Source organism: Parasteatoda tepidariorum, chromosome 3 (genome assembly GCF_043381705.1).
Source record: "Parasteatoda tepidariorum isolate YZ-2023 chromosome 3, CAS_Ptep_4.0, whole genome shotgun sequence".
NCBI lineage: Eukaryota > Metazoa > Arthropoda > Arachnida > Araneae > Theridiidae > Parasteatoda > Parasteatoda tepidariorum.
This window is the reverse complement of record NC_092206.1, coordinates 35,572,239-35,593,492: the sequence shown is the minus strand read 5'-3', so window position 1 is coordinate 35,593,492 and position 21,254 is coordinate 35,572,239. Positions and strand designations below refer to the sequence as shown.

At 26.3% G+C, this 21,254-nt stretch overlaps 1 protein-coding gene across 2 annotated transcripts; it reads left to right on the top strand.

Annotated features, from left to right (window-relative positions):
• Nucleotides 1-85: 85 nt before the first annotated feature.
• LOC107452499 (N-acetylglucosamine-6-sulfatase) lies at nucleotides 86-19,897 on the top strand. 2 transcript variants are annotated; one of them, XM_043043583.2, is made up of 12 exons: nucleotides 87-360; nucleotides 2,045-2,104; nucleotides 4,495-4,698; nucleotides 5,515-5,580; nucleotides 9,046-9,144; nucleotides 10,508-10,678; nucleotides 12,259-12,341; nucleotides 14,637-14,755; nucleotides 15,694-15,797; nucleotides 15,898-16,110; nucleotides 18,351-18,461; nucleotides 19,554-19,897. In XM_043043583.2, exons 1-12 carry the CDS (start codon nucleotides 238-240, stop codon nucleotides 19,665-19,667), a joined length of 1,467 nt encoding a protein of 488 aa, XP_042899517.1. In that variant the 5' UTR covers nucleotides 87-237; the 3' UTR covers nucleotides 19,668-19,897. The 2 variants fall into 2 exon arrangements, with proteins under 2 accessions (XP_042899518.1, XP_042899517.1); XM_043043584.2 differs by lacking the exon at nucleotides 2,045-2,104 and having other exon boundaries at nucleotides 86-360.
• The last annotated feature ends 1,357 nt before the right edge of the window (nucleotides 19,898-21,254 follow it).

The following is a 21,254-nucleotide window of genomic DNA, read 5'->3' as shown; positions in this document are numbered from 1 at the left end:
CAATAAACTTTTTCTTACTCTATCTGAGCTATATACTCATAACGTAACTATATCATTAAGTCTCGATTCTAACGTTTATACCAAATAATCAAATCATTCCTTTTCCTCTTTTCGCTAGTTACTATCCCAGATAAGAAACAATTTATTTATTTCTATGATGATTTTTAAATAACTTAGTTTTGCACTTGACAAAATATTTTTGGTGTATATTTCTCCAAAAAAACTTTGTCGTACGTTATGTCTTTTATGAAACAGTTGTGTTTTTTAAGTTTGGTTTCATTGTACAAAATTAATTGTGATGAATTACCAAACTTTGTATTCATCCTTACTGATGATCAAGATATTGCGTTAGGTGGAATGGTAAGATTTTGGTAAAAATTTACAATACGGTGCCTCTCTTATTTTGGTGACTACTTACGCACCTGCAGGAAACAGGGAAATGACTAAAATGTGAGATTTTTTCTAATAATGAGGAATCTAAAGAGAAATAATAGGAAAATAGACGACTTTATGTATAGTAAATGCTCCAAAGTACAGTGCTGAATCAGAGGGGCACTTAATTGTACACTCAGACCAAGATTTCATATTATTTGATTAGGGTGACCCGGGGTAATTCACAATCACTCTGTTTCTGGGGTAAATAATAATCACCTAAGTTTTATTTTAAAAAAATATTTTTTTTTTCTAAATTTGAGACATGGACCAAAACGCTTGTACACTTTACTAAGGTATAACTACATTTACTTAATAATATTTTTTTGTTTAATCTAACAAAATAAGTATCTTTTAAACTGCTTTCTGTATTTTCCATTTCAAAGATGGGTTTCAAAAAGTGCACATTTCTGCAAAGATCTCCCTCCTTCTCTTAATAATAAATATTTTGAGTTACTTTCTTTTTCTTTGATATGAAAATAGTGTAAGCTCTTGTTTAATTGTTCCACATCTACTGTAAACATTATAATTGATTATAGGAAACTATATCAAATGTTGCCCCCTACAGATGGGGTAATTATTGATCACTGGGGTAATTTCTGATCATTGTCATTTCTTTTCATAAATAATATTAAAATAAGCTAATGAATAGCTAATTGTCTTTTCTTAAGTAACAGTTCATATTTATCAAGTTGAACGACTATAAAATATATTTGAACTCAATTTAATCGCAAAATTTGTTTTTAACCGTATGCTAGACAAATGTGTTCCGATTTGTCGTACCTTGCTTCTATCTTAATTTTATGTGTGTACATTGTTAGAATAATTTTTAAGTTTATAAATTAGCCTAATTTAAATATGGTGTGAAATTATAAGCCTAAAAAGGATACTAAGGTTCTAGAAAGCAAAATTAGTTCTAGTAATTAAAATTTCTTAATTAATAAATTTCTTCTAATGATTGAAAATGAAAATTTCAGTGTGAGAGCTGCTGCCAGAGCTGTTGACATACCTTACTTAACTTTACACTCTCCCTTAATGAAGTTACAAAATCCAGCAAAAGTAACCCATGTGGAAACTCTTTCTTATATTCCAGCAGAACATGAGAATGTGTTAGCTGCTTGCCTAAAATGTATGGCACGATACAAAGATTTTTGGAAAATTTAAAATGTTAACCTTTATTTTTGCTTTTTAAATAAATTGTTTTATTAGCTGCTTAAACATATATTTTTGGTTCATTTGTTTGATCTTGATGTATTATTTGTTAATTGCCACTGTATAATTACTTTTAAACAGCCCCTTTTTGATTAAAACTGGTGATCAGTAATTACCCCAGAAGTGATCAGGAATCACCCCAGGAAGGATCAAGAGAAGGGATAATTCCTGATCACTAAAAATTTAAAATATTTTAAATTCTAATTAGATTTTTAAACAAAACAAGGTAGTCTAGGACTCATCTCACGTAGCTTCAAATGTCCAGTAAATATTATAATTCTATCTTGAAAAGTTTTCTTACAAAATAGATGTTTGCATTTTTTGATCAGGAATTACCCCAGGTCACCCTAAAATTAATTAAATTTTTTCCCTGTATTTCAAAAAACTTATTTTATTCTAGTTTCCGATGAAAAAAACTCATTCTTTTCTTGCAACTTACGGAGCTGAATTCACGAATATGGTAACATATTTTAGTTCTTTCTTTTTCATTATAAATATTTATAAAGGATATTTCTGTATTGTGACAGTCACTAAGGTGCCAAATAGATTCTAAATTTACAATTTATTTTAAACAAAAACCCCGTGGCAGAATCGCGGCGACACAGCGACATTGTCGCAGAATGTTGCTGAGTTCTTGCAGAAAGAATTTTCTGTTAGGAAGAAAGGAATTTGGTTTTCTTTTCTGCAGAAATTTTTTTTTCTTTATAATTATATTTAAAAGATGCCTTTTTAGCACATCAGAGAGGAAAGAAATGTTCCTGATTTTTCTATTCTAATTTAAGAATGAAAAATATAGAATAATAAAGAAAAAAATTTCTTTTCTGCAGCAATGTTGAACGATTTTTCCCCCTCCAGAAATCATTCTTTTGGCACGCTTATTTTGCGCCAATATTCTTGTTAATCCACGCTCTATTTTCATATTTTTAAAAGAAACAAATCCCGATGTTTTTTATACAATTTAATTATACTCGAAACTGAAATCAATTATTTACTTTTACTGTGACAATTTCACCGTTTTTCGGCTTTTTATTACATGTGCTATTCTACTGAATTCCATAGGATTTTTAAAATTCCTGTTATTTTTTAGTCAATATTATTTCTACACGGAAAATTTAAATTGCGCTATTGAATAATCTCTTTTTGACGTTCTCACTTTATGCCTATACTACCACAAATCCATGCAGTGTTTAGATTGTATTTTCGGCAATTTATTGATATTGATTTTCCCGTGATTTTTAAGTATCCCGTTATATTTCTGACAATATGGGGAATTCGAATCGTGCTTATGAATATTTAATTTTTAAAACAATGATTCTATCGTTTTTCTTTTTTTTTGGGGGGGGGGGCATTTATTTCACAGTCTTTAAAACCCTGTATTTTAAATACGATATTATTTATTACAACAACTGAATCTCGAAACGAAACTTGCATTTAGTACCCCCCCCCCCCTTTGAGGAGTCCGATTAGCGTGATTTCGCCGTCGATCTTGTTTTCAGCAGTCACTGCTACGGATTACAAGATTTTAAATTTTTTTTTTTGATGAGATGTTTTACGGAATGCGAAAATGGAAATAATTATTGTGTTTTCTTCGTACAAAATGGGAGAATCTCGCCATTGTATTAGAATAATATATAAAAAGAACATTACATATTCATTTAAAAATTAAATACGATTTTTATTTTATTCAAAAGTTTTTTTTTTTATTGTGAACGCAACGTTTCTGTTACTTCAAATTCAATTAGTAACATGCATACTTGTTATCATTAAAAGCATCTTGCAGAAAAATATTAGTGCTAGAGAGGTTTGTCGCAGAAATCCCAAGAAAATTCTGCCACAGGGAACAAAAACATTTAGAGGCTTGCCCGGGGTGGTTATGAATTATACCTTTCAAGTTGGGTTTTTTTAAATTTTATTGTATTGTGACAGTCGCTAAGGTGCCAAATAGATTTTAAATTTACAATTTATTTTAAACAAAAACATTTAGAGGCTTGCCCGGGATGGTTATGAATTATACCTTTCATGTTGGGTTTTTAAAAAAAAAAATTTATGTTTTTAGTTTCTTGTTGCCAAGACTTGGAGATTATTCTGCCACAGATCACGATGTAGAAATATCCCCAATTTATAACCTAATAATAGAAAGAAATCCTTTTTTAACTTGATTATAGAACTTCACTGTAATTGCACTTTTAAAATTTTCACTGTAATTGCTGTACTGTATTAGCTGTAATTGCTTACAATAAATATTCGATTGTTTTATTTTCAAAGCTGTTAGTATAAATTTTAGTAATTATTTTTTTAATAAAACTGAACTCAAATTATAGAAGTGTTTGATATATAGTATGTATATTTTTGTACTTTAAATTTTATTTGTACTTTCCATGTACAATTGCTTCTTTTTAAAAATAATTTTAATGAAAACAGTATGTCATTATTTTTATACTGTTTAAGAATCTGCTTAAATTAGAAGCAAATTTTTTCTATATTCTTTAAAAATAGCTGATTTTGTATCGCTAGCGAAGGCTATGATAAACTACTTGAAACTTTTAATTTTGCAGAACTGTTCTATATGGTTCAAAACTTGATTCAATTTTTTAAAAAAATGATAAGAAATGGGATGAAGTTATACAGTAATTCATTTAAAAAATTGCTAATTTTCTTTTTTTTCATTCTGAAAAAAAATTGATCATGGCAGAATTTGGCTATGAAATTTCATGTGCAAATATTTAGTTCTTATTAATTAAAGCATAATTTTAAAAATATTTGCAATTTTATGAAAAAATGCATATTTATGTACCCATCTTATGTATTAATGAAAAAGACATTTATGTATTATGTTTTTTGTCTATTTAGTTTGTTACAACACCACTGTGTTGTCCAAGTCGAGCTAGCATTTTAACTGGAAAGTATGCACACAATCATGGAGTAAGAAATAATTCCTTGCATGGAAATTGCAACTCTAAAGCATGGCAAAAAACTCACGAGCAAAAATCATTTATAACTCAATTTAAAAAACATGGATATTCTACATTTTACGCTGGAAAATATTTAAACCAAGTATGTGAATTCACAATTTTGTTTTTGATTTTTTAAATAAATTCTAATGTATGAACTATAAAGCCTGTTCTTAACTCTAAGTGAGATTTATTTTTTTATTCAAGAATCAGTTATAATTTCGTTTTAATACTGAATCAAAACCGGTTTAATAATGTAATACTCCATAAATGATATCCTCTTTATAATATTTAGAAAAAAGATAAAATTAGTGTTTTTTTTTATTTATACATTTTTTTTTGTTACTTTAAATTTTCTAATCAGAAAAAGAACTATTAAGTTAACATTTTTTTATATCTTTATGTTGTGATATTTTAGTATTTTAAAGCTTAAAATTTTTCATATCTTTACAAACTTATTTTATATATTCTGGAGACTCAATAGATTTTCAATAAAATATATCTATATATTATTTTTAAACCTTTCTTAACATTGCACAGTTGAATATGTTCATTGCCCAGATAACATACCATTTACTAAATTTGGTGTATTTTGAATTATTAGAATTAAAATTAGTCTAAATTATATATATTGCATTATATCTGCATTTAAATAAAGATGAAACAATAATAATTAAATAAAACATTATCTTTGTAATGATAATTGAAAAAATTTTAAAATTCTAATTTTTACAAGTATTTAAACAAAAGAAAAAACAGTATAAATTTTGTATAAATTTTCTGATTAGAATTTAAAATTAAACATAACCAGTTCTGACAATTTTTTTAAAAACAAAAAATACTTTCTTTAATTATATATTTAAATATGTATTATGCTGTTAATAGTTTGGTTAGTTTACATGTTAACATTATGTTTCAGTATGGTACTGCCGCATCTGGTGGTGTGAAGCACATTCCTCCAGGATGGGATCAGTGGGTAGCTTTGGTAAGAATAATATTAGATTATATTTTAATTGTAAAATAAATTTATTAAAATTAATTATAAATTTATATTTTCCATTATCAAATTAAATTTTTTTTTAAATAAAAAAAAATTCTTATTGAATATTGGTTTTTGAAACATGGAAAATAAATTAAGCTAAAATTTAGTTGCACTTTCCTTTGAATAAAAATTTTAAATCATATATCTATATATTTTTATTCAGCGTGTAATATGTTATCTTGCTTCTCATGATTTGTAAATTATTGAAAAAATTAGAACTTAAGTTTGATGTACATCCGAACCTTAATCCATCCTTCCCACATCTTTTGTTTACCTATCTGTATCATCTTATTGTAAGGGTAATGTCACAAATTTTACTTCTATAATATAAATTATGACTGCTTGAAACTAGCAGGTTTTTATGTCTATCATTCACGAATTCTATTGACATTTAAAAAAAAAAGTTGGTTTGTTTTGAGAAAAAGACAGTCACTCCTGATCTGGTTTGGAAAGTTTTTGAGAATTGATGGTTTTATCAAAATTTAACCGATGGTTTAATCCAACATGTCAAAAAACCCTTTTTGTCATAGTTTTTGTCAAGTGTCAAAAACCCAAAATTTTAGTGTAAGGATTATTAGTTTTATAAATAAGAAGTATTTATAACTTAACTTAAGGAATTCAGACTAATAAATATACAAATTGGCATATGTTTTTTTAACATGAAAAAATTTTGCAAAGTGACACATTTTTTAACAAAAGGTTTTGCAGGAATTTTTTTAAACCAAAAATTTTTCCATAGCTGCCTGAATTTCCTTCAAAGCTTTGTTCGTGTGGTCTGACATATCCCTGAATATAATTAATAACAACATATATTAAGAATGAATTTTAAAAAATTATGCGTTGATATCGAATAATTATTGGCAAACACTTTAATTTTATGTAATCAATATTCAGTGACACTAATTAAAAACTCATAATTATTACCTGTAATATAAACCAAATAGTTATAATATGGATCTTAAAGTATTAAGATTACCATTAAAATAGTTTTAATAATTTTGGCAAAATTTTTTATATGTGATATACAATATAAATCATAATTATCATAGTATCCCAGCAAAAANCACTTTAGTACAGTTGAAAGTGACTTTTGCCGGCACAGACCCGTCGCTTTAGCTGGTGGCAAACAGCAGTTTTGTGGAGCTGGACCTACAGATTTGTTTTTGCTGGGATATAATGCAAATGTTGTGTATGATTCAATATCTAATGAAATGTCTCCAATTTCAAGAAAGAATCTTGCCCTAGGTTTTTAACGTCTTATTTCAAAAACCAGTTTTTGATGTCAAGAGCCCCGCCCTTCCTCTTGCTAATAAAGAAGAAAATGAGGATTAATTGCAGTTTAGGAAAATCTCAAACATCATGTTTAATGTTTATGCAGCAGTTGATAAAAATATTAAAAATTGCAGTGTTGCCTGTACAAAAACATATTGTGAAAGCTACAAAAGTCCTGAGTGATACTAATGAAGACAGTAAAATAGAATCACAACCAGTCCAAAAGTTTTTGTAGTCTTTAAAGCAATAAAGATTTTTCTGTATAAACTTGAATTTAAAGAAAATGAACAGATATCTTTTACAAATGTCAAGAATTTATTGTTTGCAATGAGTTAAAAAGAGTATGTTCAAACCCAAATTTCCAAATATTTTAAATAAATAAATTTCTTTACTTATCTTTCTTTTGCATCGAAAATATTTTTGCCATAAGTGCATAATTTTGTCCTTTCTTACATTTTTTTACATTTATTAATTACAAGTCCTTTCCAAGTCTTCAATACTTTTCTTGCATTTTCAAGCCCATTTAATATTTTATGTTGACCTGCTTTCGCTATTTTCTTATATCTATCAATGGAAATAAATGATTGAATGAGAAATGATTGATCGAGGTTCTGCTTAATTAGTATTAGCTCACTTTACTATAAATTTTGCTGGTGTTTAGATATTATTAATATTGTATACCATCGAACCCCGCTATAGTGAACCGTCTGCGGACTCAGTAATATGTCCACTATAACCGATGGTTCACTATATCTAAATTTTTTGAAGAATATTTTTTGCATAAGACAGTTGAATGATTGAAAATTGGCTTTGCAATTTTGCATAAGTTATTTAAAAAATTATTAACTAATTAACAGATAATAAAGCAAAAATTGATGGAAAAAGTAATTACGTTGCTAAATATTAGTTTTATTTTCACTTTTTATGAAAAAAAATTTTGATTTTTGATCGAGCACAATTTGATTTTAAATTGAGTTCATCAATTTTCTTATCTACAATGTGCAAAGAATGCAAGATTTTTACATTTTGAAAAAAATTTCGAGCCATCTTGACAAAGTTTTTTCTACGTTTTCTCTTTCAGCTCCACACAATTTTTTCGATGAAACCATGTTTTTGTCGTATGCCGCAAGAATTGCACTTCGATTTTTCCAAATGTTTGAAACTGTAGATTTTGACAAGGAAAATTCCTTACACAGTGTCGATTGATTGGTTCCATCATCAATACGCTTTACAATTTTAACTTTGTCCTCTATCGAAAACGCTTTTCTCTTTAGAGAATTTGCCATTTTCACTGCTTTTGAAATAAAAATCTTGTCTCAAATAGATAATGTAAGAATATGAAGAGAGCAGCTGTAGAATGAGTTAAATTGTTCCCCTTCTTGATTGTCAAGGGGTGATTTGTAAAGAATATGGTTTGAACAGATAAGAAAATTCCAAAAATTCAGCAGGTGGCCAAGTTAACTAGTTGTAGAGCAAGCTTGGGGAAAAGAGATATAGCGAGGCTTGTCAGGGAGGGGGGAGTATAAGATAAATGATCTGTTTGACATTTATTACAGTATAGTTAAAAGTGATAAGCATAAAGGAGAGTAATATGACACATTTTATAGGAATGCATTCATTTTCAGTCCCAACACCTACAAGTTTAAAGATGGAGGACTGAAAAAGATATTTAAAGAAATGAAATTTGAGTCCACTATAACCGAGTTTCCAAGTTCTAAGCTGTTCACTATAAGCGTTAAAAATAACATTATTTAAATAGGAATACGGACGGGACCGCTAAAAAAGTTCACTACATCCAAGTGTTCACTATATCCCAGGTTCACTATAGCGGGGTTCGACTGTATTTTTTTTGGTTGGCCTAAGCTTATTAATATTCTTTTATTTTATTTTTGTAATATTGTTATTAATGTCCTATAAATGAATATTTATTCCACTTATTTGAATAGATTGACTTTTTAAAAATTAAATAAATTGAAATTAAATTCTCTTTAAAATAAATAAAACAAAGGACTCCAGAATATAGTTAGTAAGTTCAAAAATATAATCTTGGTTTTCATTAAAAAAATTTTTTTCATTGAAATGTTTAACCTGTTCATTAAATTTGTAGAAAAACATTTTCATTAATTTTTCTTTTAGGTTGGAAATTCATGTTATTACAATTACTCCCTTTCTGTTAATGGAGAAGAAAAAACTCATGGCTCTAAACCTGAGCAAGATTATTTAACCAATGTTGTGGTAGTGGCTTTAATCTAATTTTTCCAATGGATGCTTTAAAATATTTGACAAAATTATTTATACTCAATGTTCTAATTATGACTTTACCTTATCTACTCTTAATTTTCTTTCGTTCCTTTTTTTTAATTGTTTTTTTTCCTTTCAATGTTTTATAACATATTCCATTAAAATTTTAAATTATTGTAAAAATTATTTGTAAATGAAAACTATAATTTATTTTAATTTTTTTTTTTTTTTTTTTAAATTTAAAACCATTTTTAAATTATTCTGATTCTGGTGTTTTGTTGGTTGCTTGAAATTATTAAAAAATATGACTCTTAATGATTTTTATTTTGTAGCATTGGAATTATATGAGAATCAGTTAGCATCATGTCATATAATGTTAATATGGAATTAGTTATACAACTTTATAAAACTAATTAAAACTGGTTTTTTTCCCCTTACAGAAATAATGTGACAATTATGTAGATTTATTTTAATTTTATATAATATGTTTAGATCTCTATTGTTGACTTTTTTATAACAAACATATTCATGTTATTTTATGTATGATTAATTGATTAAATGTTTATCTATGAAACATAAATTGAATTCTTTTGAAGTTTGAATTCTTGGACTAACTGCATGAATTTTGCTGCTTTTGGCAGTTAAACAATTATATACTGTTTTTAAACTTCTTTTTTAAAGCAGTGTTTTTTTTTTGGTTATGGCTTTAATAATGTTTTTTTTTATATATAATAGAAGCATAACATGGTTTTTAATTTTTGCTTTTTTATTGAATATATATATTATAAATAAACATCTTCAAAATTGTTTAATTTTGCAAACCGTAAAGATGTGCTCTTAATAACATGCCGTGCTACCCGAGTTTTTAACAAAGGTACAAAAATCAGTTTTCAAATAAGATATTAGAAATTTGTATTGGAAATATGACAATCCTTTAACATTTGTAGTATTATTAACATTTGTAGTATTATTAACATTTGTAATATCTGGTAGAAGTCATTTTACTATAATTTACTGATAAAAACAGTGCTGAATGCATAGAGCTAAAAAAAAATTTCTTGAATTTTGTAAATGTGTTTTTTATGTTTTTTAATGACTGTGTTAGGCTATAGTAGTAACTAAAATTGTTTGTTATTATTGTTTGTTATTAAATTTATTATTGTTTTTTTTTTATTATTTGTTTTTTTTTCTATTGTTTGATAAGTTATAGAAATCTTTATTTATCAAAGTAACATTTATTTTATAATGAAAAAAAAATTCTAAGAGTAAAATATAATCTTAAGTATACATCTAAAGTGCTGAAGTGTATAGTTTTCTTTAAATTGATATGTATATATATTGAATTTTCTGTTTTTAGTTTGAAGAAGGACTGAAATTTTTACATATTCAAAATGGGACATCACCCTTTTTCATGTTTCTATCACCTCCTGCTCCGCATGCTCCTTTTACACCATTTCCTCCCTATAAAAATAAGTTTTCTTCTTTCAAGGCACCAAGAACACCTAATTTTGCTATTCCAGGTGGACAGGTAAACTTTTTTTTTAGCATTAGTCATATAGTTTTGTTACAAAAATTATAACTTTTTCTAGTTTGCTTAAAACATTAGTATAATTTTTTTTTGCTCATTCCTGTTCAACATAAATTGATTAGATATATTATTTAAATAATATATCTGAGAATAAAAATATTATTTAAAAATAAATAATTTTTATTCTTTGTAGAAAAAAGAAAAATTAGGAAGAACCATCCCTTGATGTTTAGAATATGTATAACTTGTAATAATATATATTATATGCTGTAGTATATATTGACTTTTAGTATTGTTTCCGAATGCTATTATTAATTCATAGTGAAGTATTAAGTATTGTTGATTTTTTCTGTTGGAGAATAGTTTCCCCCTTTTTCTTCAATAAATGCCAAAATTTTTTACAGTTTTAATGATTTGATAAAAAAAAGGATAAATATATAAATGACTTTGATTAACTGATTTTCTTTCTTTTTTTTACAAAATAATATATATATATATTTTTTTTTAAATTGAGCCATGAATCATTGAATTTTTTATTAATTTTTATCATTAACAGGTGGTGTTAAAAAATTATGTTGCATTAAAGATAGACTTAAAAATTACACAGCAATTTTTTTTTTGTTTCCTTCCAGACCTTTCCAACTGAGATATTTGTATTGCCTCTAACAAATCATTATTTTGAAAATATTGTTTTATACTTTTTCTTTTAACAGTGTTATCCATTAACCAAAAAACTTAGTGAGAAAACTTTTTCTTGTTTTTTAAACAGAATAGAGCAAACTGTATATTTATATTTCATCCTGTTTTTCGTTAATTTCTATTGAATTATTGGTAACTTTTGGAACAATCTTTATATTACTGAATATACTGACTAAAAAAATAACATTGGTGATAAAATCAATGCATGAGAAATGTAAAAATTTTAGACATTCAATAACTGTAAAAAAATATATCCTCTGTCATTCCTCCTTTTTTCATTTTGTTAACACAATACTCGCTGTATCTAAATTTAATTTTACAATTCTGTGTATAAACAAATATATATTTGAATTATAAATAAAATTTTATCATTGTAGGATTGTGGAAGAATTAGCAATTTTTATTATTAGGAAAATTAGCATTATACTCCCGAGTGATTGAAAAATCAACACAAGCCACATGAAATTCAAAATTGAGATTTTTATATCGTTTGCATTTTTATATGATGAAGCTATGTACTACATAAAAAAAAATTTCGAAAATAATTTTTTTTTCTTTTTTAAATTCTATTTTTAGAGTTCATAGCTTTAGAAATAGAAAGAAAATAGTTTACCATCCTCTTTTCTTGATTGAAATCTATCGTGAAGTGCTTACATTGTTCTTTCAATTGCGCAGCAATATAGATGGTCAGACTCGCATAAGAGGTTTTGAATGATAATTTATTTACATTCAAAAATCTGCTTAATTGAGTTAGTCTTCCTGTAACTTGAAAAAAGTTGTTAGAATTACTGTAATTTAAGTTAAAAGAGATGTTTGCTGCCTTGTAAACTACATTGTAAACGAAGTTTTTTTTTTTACAGATTTTCTTTCAATTTTTTTAGAAAAAACATTGGTTGATTCAGCAGCCACCTACACCTCTGCCAAAAACTGTAATTGATAGCATTGATGATGTTTTTCAAAACAGGTTTGATTGGAAATTAGAAAACCTTTATTTGGTATTGTAGTCTGTAGTTTGAAATATTTGCCTTTGCTAACAATTCAAATTAAAAATTTTACTTATTCTGCATGTTTATGATTACTTGAATCCAGGGCTCGAAAAAACTCAGAAATTTTACCTGTCCCCAAGGACAGCTTGCCCAACAATGTACCTGTCCTCCTTTGAAACTAACCCATAGCTTCTAAATAAATAAAAATATAATTTTCTCTTATTTATTACAAACATTTATATAAATTGCACAGTATATTAGAAGTTACTAGGATTACAAATACTAGGATTATATTATACAGTAATAAAAGAAATACTAGGTTACTAATAGTAACCTAGTATTTCTTTTATGAAATAATTTATTTCTTTTATGAAGTAGTTTAAATGACAAAAGTTATCTGGAATGTCAATTTATCCGAGTGTACTGCATTTTTTAAATGAATCAAATATGACGTTTGCCAGTTCCACAATCAAGCCAATGATTTACAGAGGTTTCTGCACAGAAATCTGAAAGAGGTTTTCCATTTAGGTAGATGTTCATAATCACGTTTAATGCTGCTTGTTTAAGACCAGTACGTAATGTGTTCATTGCTGAAAAGCCCTTTTCAACTGCTGCAGTACTCCCAGACAGAAAAAACATCAATTCCACCATAAGCAGTATGTTGCTGTATTTCTAGATTAGAGGATCATTTTAGAAGTGAGGCGCTAGACTCTTGTAAGATAACAAAAATTGAAAATGTATCATGAATATTAAAGGGAAAATGGTCGTCCGTGCGGACGTCGGATTCGAGAAATTTGTTGTCTGCAAGGAATTTTTGACCGCAGAGGACAGGTGGTTTTTCGAACCCTGCTTGAATCTAAACTGAACTATTTGAATCTATCTGTGCTTAATCTCCATTGTTTCTTGAAATTTAGCAAACTATTTTTGTGTGTATAAATTTAAGTTGCTTTTGGGAAAGCCCTGAGAAATAATTAGTTTAAATGATTGTACCATGCAAAAATCATATTAATAATTCGCTGATTCATTGGAAAGATCTCTTCATTTTGAAAACTATCAGCACACAACTGATCTGTGAGATTTCCTTATTTGGTATTAATTAGGTGTAGCTGTTAAAAACTGCATGCTGGCTAATTTATACTCAGGCACAATTCTTTTAGTAGGGGAAGTACTAAGAAGATTTTTTCTAGCAAATGCTTATTATTTTTAATCATTACAGTTGTTGTAAAGCAAATTATTTATTTATTTTTCTTTATCAGAATTTTTTAATGCATGTAGTTTTGTTATTTTTTATAGTTTTATTGCAAAACTGCATACTTAAAATCCTCAAAAATTATTTAATTTTTTTTATTTTTCAAAATTTTAAATATCAAGTACAATAAGCAGTTGCGGTGCTAAGTATTTTTCTGGAACTTAATGGTACTTTAATTTGTTTAACAAAATTAAAATTCCAACTTGAAAAGTAGTACTTGGTGTATTATGACCTCACTATCTCTGGCTTTTCCTTTTTTCTTTGACATGAAAACACTACCATTTTATTGTGAAATATTAAATAATATAGTTTTAAATATAGATTTAATCAGTTTTTTGTTTAAATATCTCTTATCCACTCATAACCTTGTGAAATATCTCTTCATTATCTCTATGAGAAAAATCTTTTATTTCTTCATTAAAAAAGTCTTCTTCCCCTTATGCTAATTACTGATCCAGGGTTTAAGAAGTTACAAAATTAACTTAATAAGTGCTACTTCAAATATTACTATTGTTATGGGTATTTTTTAATGTTCTCTTGTCTCTTCTTTGTATTTTGTTGTGTATATAGTTATTCCTGTAATTGAATTATAAATTATGTTACTTTTCTTTTTATTTTCAGTCTCAGCCTATTTGATAGTCTTAGAAAATTAAGTTCTTGCCGTTAAAATAATTGTTTATAAAATTTTTATATTATATTTCAAGTTTATAGAAGTTAAGTACTGCAGTGAAAATGGTAAGATCCAAAGTATCTTTTAATATATATCTTGCATTATAGATGAACTCAGATGCATGTAGAACATCATTTAGTTTTTGTTGGGGAGAAAATTAGGAATCGATATGTTAACACATAAATTATTGGCTGGATAAAACATTATTACATTTTAGTATACTGTATTTTTTTTAAAAGAATATTTAATTAAAATTAACAGTATAAGGATCATATCAAGTATAACAATTTACCTACTAATTCTTATTCGTGTAATCTTTTTAACTAGTTTCTAATTTAATTTCTATAATTTTAGGTGGAGAACTTTACTCTCAGTCGACGATTATATCATTGATATCCTTCAGCTTTTAGAAAATAAAAATATGTCAGAAAATACTTACATAATCTTTTCATCTGATAATGGATTTCACTTAGGTTAGTACTAAAATTATTTATTTTAAGTAATCTTAGTCAAGGTTTATTTTAACGGAAAAATAACTTGAATCCTATCTACACCAATATTTGATTAAGGAGAGTTTCAGAAAGTTACAAAAGTTAGTTTCAAACTTTTTTCTTAGCACTGATAGAATTTTTCTGAATAGTATTTTACAGTATTTCTATTGCCAGGAAAATCAAAAATTGTTAAATGTTAAAATACATTTTCAAAGTTTTCTCCAATCAGGGAAATATAAAATATTTTGCTTTATTTATCATAAATAAAAATATATACATGTTTAATTTAATATCCTTATTTAATTGTAATATTTTTTCCACTTTTTTTTTATTTGCTGTTGTAAAAATTTTAGTACGTCAAGGTTTATGTATAAAAAAATTTTTTTAAATTTCATTTGAGGACAAGCCCTATTAATTTTATTTTATAACCGGTATTTGATAGCTGACCCAATTTTGAGTTTAGTACCATCAGTGTTCAATTCCATAGTCTTGTAATATTGAATCCAAACCAGAAGGCAAGGAGACTCCTCTATCAAGTATTGGTACAAACTAGCCTTTGAGGAGGACTTTTTGATAGAACTAACCAGCATTTGGATTACAAGGAAAGGAAAACCATGAAAACTTCCCACTGTTAGCCAGCTGGCTAGGGGATTCTTGCCCATAATCTGTCTACCACTGAAAATATTTTATGTCAGCACTATAATCGGTGTAAGCAAGAGCAGAATATGTAAAAACCAGCCACCATTGGGATTTGAACCTGGGTCATCTCATTGGGAGACAAATGCTCTAACCTCTAAGCCACTGCGAGTTCTTTCAATTAACAAGCCCTATCAATTATATTGACTTGTATTTGTTGAACATTTTTAATGGCAGTGTAATGCCAAACTAATATCTAATAAAATATGAATATGTTTGTGCAGGCCAGTTTTCCTTGCCATGGGACAAAAGGCAGTTATATGACTTTGATATTAGAGTTCCTCTTTTTGTGTCAGGTCCTGGAATTAAACAGGGAATTAAAATTGATGTAAATATATTTGCATTTTTATAATTTTTATTAGTAGCATTTGGTATATTTTCCTTTCTGAGTTTTAAGATAAAAATATTTATCTGTATTTTTTTTACAGTATCCAGTACTTAATATAGATCTGGCACCAACATTTCTAGACCTTGCAAATATCCCATTGCCGAAGGATTTTGATGGAGAATCTTTTGCACCTCTTTTAAGGAACCAAAACCGTAAAGTCAATAACCGTCAATCTTTCATTATTGAACATCAAGGAGAATATAGTGAAAAGTCTGTTCCAGGCTGTCCTCAATATCAAAGTGGAGAAGTCCATGTAATTAGTTTTAATATAATGTAGGGATCATACAACTTAATCTTGAAAATCCAGAGGATTTTAAATTGGTTTAAACAATCACAAAATACTCAAGGAAAAGGAAAATTGAAAAAAGATGTTAAGAACCTAGAAAATAAAATTTCAAGAACTTTTTTAAGACTTTTTTTTTCTTTCCTCATAATTGTTAACTTTGAGATTTTATAAAAACTTATTTAATGTAATGTTAGTATCATTTTTTATAAATGCAATTAAAAATTTAATTAGAATTTTGGTTTAATATTTTTTTTTGAACTATACTCAAGGAATACTCAAGAAAATTGAAAAAAGATGTTAAGAACTTAGAAAAATTAAAATTTCTGGAACTTTTTTAAGAATTCTTTTTCCTCATAATTGTTAACTTTGGGATTTTATAAAAATTTATATGTAATGTTAGGATCATTTTTTATAAACACAATTAAAAATTTAATTATAATTTAGTAATAATAAATAAGTTAATAATATTTTTTTTTGAACTAAAGGTCAAAGTTTTCAGGTGATGGATTACTGATAAAAAATCATTTGGTTTAAATTTTGTGAATTGTTGAAATCCAAGAGTTTAATTTGTTGGTGCATTAATATGCAGTATGTCTTAATCAAATTTTGCCAATATGCATTAGATTTGACTGTTTCTTCTCAAACATTTTATCGAAAGTAAAAATACTCTTCAAAAATCATTTTATTTAAATTTTTAGTTTGTTTTCCGTGATGTCAAAGATAATCCTTTAGAAAATCAATCAATGAGTGTAGAGAGTATGACAATGACCCATTCCATGTATTCTGAATTAGGAATTAATTGCTATTCTAACATTGATAGGATAGTAGTTTTGCAAGGGTCTTAGCTATTGAAAATAAATTCAAATCTAAAATACCAGCTTTGCTGTAATTAAAGGACCATTGCATATAGTTTTCTGAAGAGCGCCTTTTTCATGTCACCAAAGGTTGTAAGATTGTGAAAACATAAAAAAGCACAAAAAATTTCAAATACCATCTATTTTATAAATAATTTTTGGAAGTAGAGTAGAATTATGTTTTTAAATAAATATTTAAACAATAATTATTGTATTTACTTTATATAATTTATTTGTTCTTATAATATAGTAATCTTCCCATGTTGTATGAAAATTAGACAAATAGCAGTAATTTACAGAGGTAATCCACGTTTTTAAGTCACTTCCTCAAAAATTAATCAAAGAGTGTAATTAGTCTCTAAAGATATTTTTTGAATATCATATGTAATATAACATAACCACATACGATATGAACGTACAGTGTAGCCTCCAGGAAAGATCACCTCTGTGTAGTGACCTCCTCGATTTATGACACTTTTCGGAGGTAAGTAATTTTTGATGATCTCTGAAAGAGAAGGACAACGGCATGTTGCAGTCAGAATGCCCTAAAAGCAATCTTATCAATGATTAATTTTTAGATTTGGAAGTTAAATTAGAAAAAGAAATCATTTTCAAAAAATCATCTCAAATAAACAATCCTCTTCTAATTTTTTATTAAAGTAAGTTTATTTTCATGGTATAAAATTAAATGCAAACTTTAAAAACATAATTGTGTTTTTATTTAATATAGTTCTATAATTAATAATTGATAAATTCTTTTTACACATAATTATATGAGTTGGGGTTGTTTTTATTGATGCTAAGTTTTGTTCATCGAGTGAGTTTTCATGACACCAGCACAAGGGGTATTTCTGTGCCAATAAAATGACACTGTGTAAAATTAAAATCGCTTACAAAAAATCATGTACCCCTGATAAAATTTTGAAGTCAATGGAGGTAACCACTAAGAACAACTAACCTCCATTACCAACCATTTTACTGTGGATCAGAGACTGGTCGCTCCTGAGAGGTTTCACTATGTAATGTAACTAGTATATAATAATATATAATGTAACTAGCATATAGTATGAAGAAAGGATAATGATTTTATATTAGTATTGATTCATATTTAAATTATTCCCGCTTTTAAGATTTTACTGTTGTTTTTTTGTCCGCCTATATTATTCTCGTGTTTTTGCTTTTAACTAATTCATTGAAAAACTGCATGCTTTATTTTAAAATTGTTTCTCTGGTTACTTAGGGGACACTCAGATAATTTTTTCCCCAAAAATTAAGTATGAACCCTATAATGTAATCAAGTATTTTTTATATTTCGCATTATATATATATTCTTTTATTTAAAATTTATTTCAGACTTGTGAAATTGATTGCATTTGTGAAGATTCTAGGAATAATACTTTTTCATGCCTCAGACATTTGACGAAATCGAAAAATTTTATTTTATGCATTTTCAAGGATGATCTGGTAAAGTAAAGTTTTCTTTTATTTTCTGTATATCCATGATTTTCCCAGTGTAGCTTGTATAATTGAATTTGAAAACTTACACTATTTTTGCCTTTGACTTTTGTTTCTTTTTTCTTCATGCATACATTTATGTTTACTAACATGGAAAATATACATTTTTATATTTTATAGATAGCTTAAATTCTTTGTAAGAAGATTATATATTGTTGAAAATAGTAATGACTTAAATTTAGTGTTGTTCCCAAACATGCTATAACAATAAAAGCTATTTCTTTATATTTTATAAATAATTTTCTATTCATTTTTGAAATAAAATATTTTCTGAAAGGAATATTTTTATTAAATAGAAGAAGAATTTTAGGAAAAGGAAATACTGTTTATAATATTTATAATTATGTTAAAAAAATATTTTTAAAAAGAGAATATTTGTTTCATAAAATACACATAAAATTAAAAAAAAATCTAATTTTTCACTTCAGATGAGCTGTTTTAAAAATCATGTCATTCCTTTTTTTAAAAAATATGTAAATAAATAAATTAGTTTTTAACAAGTAGTGTAGAAAATAAATTACTTATTTTTTTCTGCCTAAATCTATTTACATTTTTCTTTTCTATTTGTCACTCACTGATGATTCTGAAACATTATAATAGTAATGTTAATAAAAAACATTAAAACTTGTTAAAACTATATATTTTTTATCCTTTGCTGAAAATACATTATATCATTCACCACTACTTCTTCTTCAGAAAAGAAAGGTTATAAAATTGAAACATCTTTTTATTAAATTATATTAGCTTTACATAATAATAGCTCATATTCACATAAGTAATTTAAGTAGAAAACAGCACAACGAAATGAGTTACAAGAAAGAAAATAAAAGAGCTCTAATACTTTTATTCTAAATTTTTAAAATATTCAAAAAGGCTATTGTTTTCCTGTTTATGCATATTTCAACTAATACTTTGCCTAAAATATTTTTTCTCATTATATGACTAAACAAAATAAAAACGCCATCTGTTCATCAATGTTTCAAACAAATTGTTTTCTATGTTTGAATGATTAAAAAATTAACATAAAATTTTTAATTTCAGAATTTTGGAGAAGCCTACAATATTCTTGATGATCCATTTCAACTGAAGAACATATATTTTAGCTTAAATAAAAGTTCAATTTTTAATGAACTAAAGACTATACTGAAATTTTAATGATTCAAATAACGTTGAAAGATTTTTTATTAGTATTTTGAGGATGTTTAAGTGTTTCACATTAAAAGGAAAACTTAGGTGTTTATTAACACTTATTTTTATACTTGCATAAAACTTAAGCATGACCTGTTTGCTTTCTCTTTTATTTTGTAAGAATTGTATTATTTATCAAGCAAAGAGTCTGAACATATCCCAAATTTTTTATGTTTTTATTTACCTGTTAAAAAAAAATTTTAATCTTGTTTTTTTTTTTTTTTTTTTTATATCNTTTTTTTCTTTTTTTTTTTTTTTTTTTTTTTAATCCTCATTTACAATTTGCTATTGTCTGTGTCTAAACCATCATGAAGGATTTAAAAAAAAATTTGCCTAACTATTTACGTAAACTCTTTATCAGCCTGTGATTTTAGTATAGACAGCTTAGTGACTGGTGAATCAAAATCATACTTTGATTATTAAAGTACTATATATTTTTAAGAATAAATCTTATAATGTTACTTATTATTTTATTTACAATTAGATTTTAATATCTATTTGTTGTTTTATTGTGTATATAAATACAAATTGTACATAGATGTATTTTGAATTAAAATATTTACTTAATTTTTGTAAGAGCTTGTTTATTGTAAACATTTTATGTATTAGTTGTTTAAAATAATAAATAAAATATAATTTTAAAATTGTACACTTTCTGTAAGTAAATTGTATTTTCTAAAAAGTATTATAGAGCATTTAAGAATTGATTGAAACTTACAATATCAGCAAACAAAGATTTTCAGTGGAGGTTTAATTACTCTAGCTAATTAAAAAATCAACTGAAATTTCATTGATGACTTTCTATTTGGCAATAAGATGATATTAAAAGGTATTTATAGCAATCAGGAACCACTAAAACTTGTATTGTCATTCATACCGTAGCTCCACTTAAAATTTAAGTGCTCTAGCTGGTCCTTTTCAGAAAGTGAATACATTGTCCTGTATGTGAATTGCATCAACAGAGATAAGGAAAACCAGATTTTCTATACTTCTGGTTAATTTAAGAAGAAATTTTGAAAATCGATAATTTGGGAAAATGGGAAATTGTTGAAACATTAGATCGATTGATTTATTCAATAAATTTACTTAATAATATAATGTCTACTGACATGACCTGCTGAACTCGACTAATTTCAGAAGATTGCCAAATACTTTAAAGTAGATATAATGAAACACACAGTATATACTTTTTGTAGCTCTAAAGAGGACACTATACCACAGGAGACACTTTTGATTGCAAATTCTGTTTCTCTCTATAACTAATTTAAATTATAAAAAAGTGAGTTCTCTCAAATCTAGAGTTATGAAATATCAATTGCTGAAAAAAAAAAATTTAAAATATCAAAAAGCAAAAAATTCTTCGACGAGAACTTCCACATTACATAATCCTTTCATAATTTATTTTCATTTTGATATTTTTAAATTTTTTTTTTTAGAGTTTGAAACTTCATCGCTTACTCTTGTTTTGTCTGAACTAACTTTTTCTGTACTTAAGATTTTAAACTACTCATGGAGGTGAAAGTGAATTTGAGATGAAAAGTTTCTCCTGTGGTA

What these genes read in the sequence shown, in the direction of transcription:
- LOC107452499 (XM_043043583.2), top strand. Translation starts at nt 238, where the DNA reads ATGTCTTTTATGAAACAGTTGTGTTTTTTAAGTTTGGTTTCATTGTAC. An exon ending in GGGATCAGTGGGTAGCTTTG is followed by an intron (nt 5,581 to 9,045) that starts GTAAGAATAATA and finishes TTTTTCTTTTAG; the next exon opens with GTTGGAAATTCATGTTATTA. An exon ending in AACAGGGAATTAAAATTGAT is followed by an intron (nt 15,798 to 15,897) that starts GTAAATATATTT and finishes TTTTTTTTACAG; the next exon opens with TATCCAGTACTTAATATAGA.